This window comes from Nannobrachium achirus (genome assembly GCF_963921795.1).
Source record: "Nannobrachium achirus genome assembly, chromosome: 8".
Taxonomy (NCBI): domain Eukaryota; kingdom Metazoa; phylum Chordata; class Actinopteri; order Myctophiformes; family Myctophidae; genus Nannobrachium; species Nannobrachium achirus.
The window spans coordinates 24,526,901-24,534,400 of NC_137817.1; the positions used below are offsets into that span (position 1 = coordinate 24,526,901).

At 47.8% G+C, this 7,500-nt stretch overlaps 1 protein-coding gene across 1 annotated transcript; it reads right to left on the reverse strand.

Moving 5' to 3' along the window:
* Nucleotides 1-3,191: 3,191 nt before the first annotated feature.
* Nucleotides 3,192-6,074, reverse strand: LOC308290002 (GPI inositol-deacylase-like; the record flags this gene model as incomplete). Its single annotated transcript, XM_080731781.1, has 1 exon — nucleotides 3,192-6,074. The coding sequence occupies one exon, from the start codon at nucleotides 6,072-6,074 to the stop codon at nucleotides 3,192-3,194; it is 2,883 nt and encodes a 960-aa protein (XP_080587907.1).
* Between the last annotated feature and the right edge of the window lie 1,426 nt (nucleotides 6,075-7,500).

Below are 7,500 nucleotides of genomic sequence, written 5' to 3' on the forward strand. Positions count from 1 at the left end.
CATCATAAGTCAGCTGTCCTGTCAGGCTCATTCAAGAGATTCAAGATTTCAAGAGGGTTTCATTGTCACACTCACCAAAGACCCTGAGAGTTATCACGGCAGCGTTTGGATGCTTGAGTTATAATCAGTTTATTTTGTTGTGCAGATATAGCCCTGTTGCTACTGTGGAATATAAACGATTGCAGATAACGCAAGCAGTGCAAGATGATTATTTTCTCTAATTCATTTGTCAGGAACACCACCACACCCTTACATTTTTTGGAATTTGGATTGATTGCTTGATTGATTGAATACTTTAGTAACACTATTGTTAAAGTTATACCATGTAACTTTTTTTATAAAACAAATCTTAAAATTGTCCTAACTGTTAAATCGCTAAAGTTTTAGAACACCCACTCCGTTATTTTCAGCTTCTAAAGCCTTCTCTTTATATTTTTTCTATGATCCTTGCCGGGGTCCGGATTTCGCGGAAAAATGACGTCATCTGCATCATCCGTATACGTTGTGTATATGTTGGCCAATCACATTGCGGATCATACACACATGATACACTACCGGCCAATTACAGTGCATCTTGCGTCTCTTCAGGAAATAGCTTGCTTCAACAGCTTTGTTTACGCTGGTCTAGAAGTCTAGCATGTAACTCCCCAACCGCTGCTCGTAGAGGGACACGAGTCCGGCCCGGTCCGCGGCGAAAAACGGTCGAAAAAAGCAGACGCGACCGCGGTTTGCTATACTGCTACAGACCACTAGTTGAGCAACTTACACAGTATAGCTTTAACAGTGCATTTGTAGTAGCCAAACATTATGCTAGAAGGATAACACAAAAAGTTTCCATTGTGTTCTTCTACAGAACATAGAAAGTAAGGGAGGAGGAGGGAGCAAGTTGATGGGGGTAGGAATCTAAGACCAGATGTAATTTGAGGTCAGCCATTTTAGGTTAGATTGAAAGCCATGCACGTTCCGTAGAACAAAATTAATTGCAAAGTCTCCACGGATTGTACATTTTCCGGCAGAATGCTGGGGAAAGGAGGTCAATGTAGTTTGGATTTAAGCCACTGTCAGATACCTGCAATCTTCCCTCTATTCTTTTTTTTGTTTTGTTCTTTTTTGTTTTGTTCTCCTTGGAGCGGCAACATGTTCTTTTTCTCTCATTGTCCTCACAGAGCACCAGGCCTACTAGAATATTCATTGTGGGGTGCAGCCACACTTCACCAGCCTTTAACTAATTTCAAGTACTGCATGAATGTAGTACAATGATGACAACATCTGTAGCACTTTGATGAATCTGATGCATCACATTGATCTTACTCCTGCCACACAGTGACAGGGAAGTGCTTCTCCACAGTGCCTTAAAACCAATTTCACTCGAGTAGTGATCAGGTAAGTTGTCTCATCGACTTCTTTTAACACCTGAAAGAGTACAGCCAAACCGCCTGTCTTGCATGCAGGGGCGATGCTCCATAACTGTTGTTGGCAACTGCATCACGGAGAGCGTCTCTCTTTTCACCTCTAACCAGGTCTGAAGCTTCGGCCATTACATCACTTTGTAATGGGGCAGTGAAAACACATTCACTGCTTTAACTTGTATTAGCTGCACTCATCATTAAATTAACTCTGACATCCACTGACATAATTAGAATAATGTGTCATTTATACACCGTGTTGCTTGCCAAAAAAGAACAGATCTACAAGCTAACGCCTCATGGCATTCCCGCGAGCGATGGGACGAATTAAACATTTCTCGGAGGTGCTGCTTTGAGGCTGTGGCAGAGAAAGATGAGTTACACAACACAAACAAACAGCCTTTTGATGACCAAATCAGTAGTCCAAATCAACACTGATAAAATATGAAAAACGTTTGCATGCATGCGTGCGTGCGTGCGTGCGTGCGTGCGCGTGTGTGTGTGTGTGTGTGTACTGTACACATGCATGCTTTCATTTCTAGCATTCACAGTAGATTTAGCGCGCTTTTCCTGCGTGGGGGGGCGACACACACAACACACGCATACATGCAGACAACTGTGCACGTGCAGACGCACAGAAGAAAAGAAAGCCAGAGCATGAGAGGGAAAGGGCTGAGAATAAAAAAGAGCAGTAGAGCGATGGAACTGAGGCGAAAATGAGATGACTGATAGGAAACCGTCAGAAGTTGACATGTGCTTCTTTCTTGAAAGATTATGGTTGTGGGGTATTTCTGCTCCATTTGACAGCATATACTGTAGCACAGCAGGGAAGGTGGAAGGGGGAGCGTGTGAGGAATGGCACATAACATAGGTCAGGGGCTGGAATGAAGAAAAAAAAGGGATGTTGAGCCGACATGGCACGTGCCACAGTCCATAGAGTCTTAGAGCTTAGCACTGAGTAACTCTCTCTCTCTCTCTCTCTCTCTCTCTCTCTCTCTCTCTCTCTCTCTCTCTCTCTCTCTCTCTCTCTCTCTCTCTCTCTCTCTCTGTCTCTCTCGCTCTCTCTCTCTGTGTGTTATGTTTGAAGATGTTGAAGAGTATAGTCTAAAAGCCCTGCTCCATACATAAACCCAAACAGACTAGAGCGGTATGCCTTTGAACCAAGAGCCACACACAATCACTAGTGGGGCTAAAATAATAATTAGATAGATCTGGGAAATTGCAAGTGTGGTTGCCTATTTATAGTCTGGACAGCTAAAATGTCATGTGAAGCTTGACCAATCCTCAAGCTTACACCACTGCTCCATTGGACTCAATGGATTTTTGGGGTTTGGGGTTTACAAAAAAGGTTACAGGAAAAGGTCCATTGAACTCATGAAGAACGTTGTGGAATTGCTACTATTTATATTACAAGCAGTAATATAAATAGTAAGACAGAATTCATTTCCCATGGGAATTGACTGGGAAACTGTTTTTTCAGTATAAAAGATACACATAACTGTGTAGAGCTGAACAAGTTGAAGTTTGAATGAAATTTGTAGTTCTAAAAATGTGGAAGAAATAGGGTGACAAAAAAGTGTCATGGGACAAATAAGTGTGCTTGCTAAAGCGAGTCCACAATTAACTTAAAAAATTCACCACTCACTTCACACTGGGTGTGATTAAACAAAGATTTTGGTCCATGGCCTGATGCATATCAAACCGGGTGGAACTTGAAATTTAAAAGGTTGAGAATCACTGAGCTAGACAGGCTGAGGTTCTCCTGTTAGGCCAACCAGACACCGTTCAGAGCAGACAGGAAACAGCCAGGGGTACCAGCGCCGCTGACAGGAAGTAGGTGATTCTGTAGAGGTGGAGGGGGGAGAAGATCACCATGGCGACGGCCAGGGGCAGAGGGAGACGGGCGGTCAAAGGCAGAAGTTTACTGGTACCCAGTTTCAGAGTGCCTGAGTTCATGAGCAGCACATGGGCAGCGAGTAGAGGTACCGTGTGAGGCCAACAGGGGTCAGGCTCCAACCGGGTGGCATACCTCAGGTTGCGTGCCCAGTGGATGAGCGAGGGTGCACCGAGCACGACGGGAAGGGCGAAGAGCACCGACAGACAAAGGTGGAGCTGCAGGTCGTCCCTTGTCTCCCGCAGAGCATGCTCTGACAGCAAGGGGGCGCCCTTACCCTCCATAAGCTTGTAGAGGGCCTTGACATCAACTTTATGCCTCCGAGGTGCTAGATTCGGCATGCGACTCAGATAGCTTTCCATCATTTGTAGTCTCAGTACCCTGTACAGGTGGAGCAGGAAGCTAAGAAAGATTGACAGTGCCCCACAGGAAGCCCCACCCAGTGCGACGAGAGACAGGATGACTAGGAGTTGCGTGCGGAGACGCAGGGTGCCGCAGTGACGAGACACAGACGGTCTGTGTGGTGGAGCCAGCGTCAGCGACACCAGGCGTATAAGAAGGCGGAGCAGGACACTGCCCCAGAATGCCATGCCCGCCCCCAACACATAGAAGAGAGGGGACAGGAGGCGTGACCACTCCTCCTCTGGAGCCCCTCCCTCGCGGAAGGAAGCATTAGGAGACGTAGGGGGGAGGTCATCCACAGGGGGGAGACCAAGAGTAGCCCAGGCATCAAGAACCCAGCTGCAGCCAAGCAGCAGGTGCACAATGTAAACTAGAACATGCACCTTGTGAGGCTGCAGACCGCCAGCCACCGCCTCGCTCATGTCCAGCACCCGGCGTGTCCTCAGGATGGAAGAAAGCTGCCCCCCGCAGGCTAGGAGGAGCGTTATAGCCACATACACAGGCAACATGTGCCAACAGAACCTCAACACCTGCACAAGGACTCCAGGAAATGAAGTCCTCACCGACACCTTATAATAGCAGTTGGGAGCAGTGTGCATCTGTAGAAGAACAGAGGAGGTGTTGTCTGGTCTGCTGGTGTGAAGAATCCCGGAGATCTCCGTTACTGAAGGAACATTGACTGCGGTTAAGGAGTCTTCCCTGAACCATGGTACCATCAGCCTGTATATACCGGACATTCTGTCTCTCTGTACTGTGCAATGGCTTGCAATGGTGATGCGGAAAGCCTGATACACCTGATGAAAGTGCTGTAGTTGGACAGTGTGCAGCAGGCAGGAGGAGTTAATAACAACATTGGTAACGGCCAAACCAAAGGACATGACATGCGGTACAGGAAGTGACAGCACTTGAGACTCCTGCCTCTGCCACTCACACTCCACTGTGAACCGTTTGCCATTGGTGTTGGACGCACTGACCACCAGATGAGACACAGAGGACAGGTCGCTGAGACTCAGGGTGACAACCTTGTATGTCGGGAGGAGCTCCGTTCCCAAAGACAGATCCAACGCATGCACACAAACAGAGCCAATCCTCTGTGTGCAACCATAAACCCAGCTGGTCATCTCCAAGTTGCTGCTGCGACAGTAGAAGTGGCTGTAAGCTTTCCTCCGACTGGACAGCGCAAACAGAAAGTACTTGACCTGTCCATCCGTTGGTGTGCTGTAAGCCAGACGCAGTGTGTTCACTTCGCTCCAAGCTTCAGGAGAATCTGAGAAAGAGATGGGGGTCTCTGGAGGTGGCCCCAGCATCATGACAGGATGTCTAATGAAGTGATGGCTCAGAACTGACCTCCTCCAATCTGGGTCCACTGAGAATTGTCTTGTATCAGGTTCAATTAGATCAAAGAAAGCGCGAACAGTGACAAGGGCAAGCTCTAAACACCAATTAATGGAGGTATGGTTAGTAGAGGCCCATACCCTAGGAACTGCGGTTGACACCAGGGCCAGCTTGCTGGGGTCTCCCGGGGCAGAGGGAAGGGAAGTGAGGCCAGAGCGTACATGGTAGTCACGGTAACCGCCTCCCACAGACAGGACAGTGACACTGCGAAGGTCTTCTGCATTGCCCATCCACCTCTGTCTCAGACCTGAGTAGAAGTCCAGCTGGAATGTGTCGAGGGCCAACACAGGGGCTAGGTGAGGAGAGGCCTGGGTGATGATGAGGCTGACCAGATGAGGGCTGAATTGGGGCAGGGTGAACAAAGCACGGGCCACCACCCCTCCCATGGAGTAACCCACCAGAACCACACTACGAGGGGGCGACTCCATGTCCTTATAGAGCCGGAGGATGGCCTTTATGCATTCATGCACGAAGTGGGTCTGCCGACGCAGGCTCCCGCCATATAAAGCCACAAGCTCCTCATTGAAGTCCAATGTGAAGACGTTCAGGTGGACTCCTCCCTCCGTGTTCTCTGCCTTGCTGAGAGCCACCGAGCCCAGGGAACGAGCTTGGCGGTAACTGCCAGCGCTTCCAGGCAGGAAGAGCACAGGAGCGCCCGTGAGATTGAGAGCTTGGGTCTCATTAGCGTAGAGCCCCTCCCCGTACAGGTACAGACGATACGCTGGATACAACCTGGACACACGATGAGGCAGTGCCACCCGCCGGTACTCCGGGCATTCCAACATAATGGTCATGCTGCATCTGTTCTCTTCAACGTCTGCCATTATCACCCACAGACCCACTGCCAGAAGAACTGCAACAAAACCGTACAAGACCTCCTTCACCACGCTTTGGCAGCAGTGGCTCAGGAGGTACAGCGGATGCTTGGGAACCCCTAACTTAGCAAGGTCGGGGCCTTGCATGCCGTCCTCCACCATCAGTGCGTGAACGGATGAACACACGCACTATATAAATGCACCATTCTGTAGACAAACATTACGTTTACGTATATCTATCTATCTATATATCTATATATCTATAAATTCCATGTTGTGTTTACGCCAGTAGACAATCAGGGGCCACAGGCTGTGTAAAACCATAGCCAATCAGAGAGGGAAAAAATGTGACATCATAATATCAAGGCATATATGAAAGGCTGCATACGGGTACTATCCAGTTTATATACATATAGGCAATCTCTAAACGTGAGCGGCCCGAGGTAAGGATCCCTGGGTGAGGATCTATATCTATATATCCACAAAATCGCTATTGTTTGACTGGCCGTCTGTATGTGGGTTTTTCTGTCTGTGTCCCTTTTATGCACATATATGAAGGTTCCTCATATTGTCATCACTGTGACATCATAGTATAGAATAGCTAAGTACTATGATAAAAAGGTGCAGTTGCAGCAGGTATCGCATAACCGGAGGTGTATACATTGTGTTCTGTCTGTTGTTCTGTCACTGTTGGCAATGTAGAATTCCACTTTGGGACGGGCATACCGACAGACAGACATACATACACACACACACACACACACACACAGTGAGCAGGTCCATGAAGTGATGATGAGTAAACTCATATAGATATCTTCATTCAGCTCTTAGTGAATTCAATTCAATTCAATTCAATTTTATTAAAGTGTCAAATCATAACAATCTCAAGACACTTTACAAAGGCTAAAGAGCCGTGGGAGAGAGGGAGGGGGAGAGAGGGAGGGACAAGGGAGAGACAAGGGAAAGGGGGGAGGGAGGGAGAGACAAGGGAAAGGGTAGGGGAGGCAGGAAGGGGGGTAATAATACATTTTATTTGTAGCACACTTTATGTTCATGACACATCTCAAAGTGCTACATTCAAAATGTCAGAGAAACAAAGCTAAACACATTGAAACGGACCAAGGAAACCTGTATAAGGTAACCTAGAACAGTGCACAGTTTCACACCTTTATTAACTACAAATCAGAATAGCATACAAACAAGCTGCTATTATAACTGTAGGCCTACTGAGCATTTGCTCGGTATGCTGCCTGTGCTCTAGGGAGAAGCACCTCCTTACTCCCGTGTGTGTGCGTGTGCGTGCGTGCGTGTCCACAGGGTGTGTACACGACAGCGCGAGCTGCTGTTTCCACCGCGTGGTCCACGTTGAGCTTTGCAATCCCTTTATTTTAGTCCTATTTTCATTGAACGGAGTGAGCGCATATCACACTCGTAAAGATTATTAAATAATTAATGCAATGCGATGCAATGCAAACAGCGTCTCTCTCTCGCACGCGCGCGCACACACACTGTGTAGTGACACAAGGAAACAGTCATGTCCTGAGCTCGTCTGCGGGCTGCCTTGCGAGTCGTGCGAATGAATGTAGAA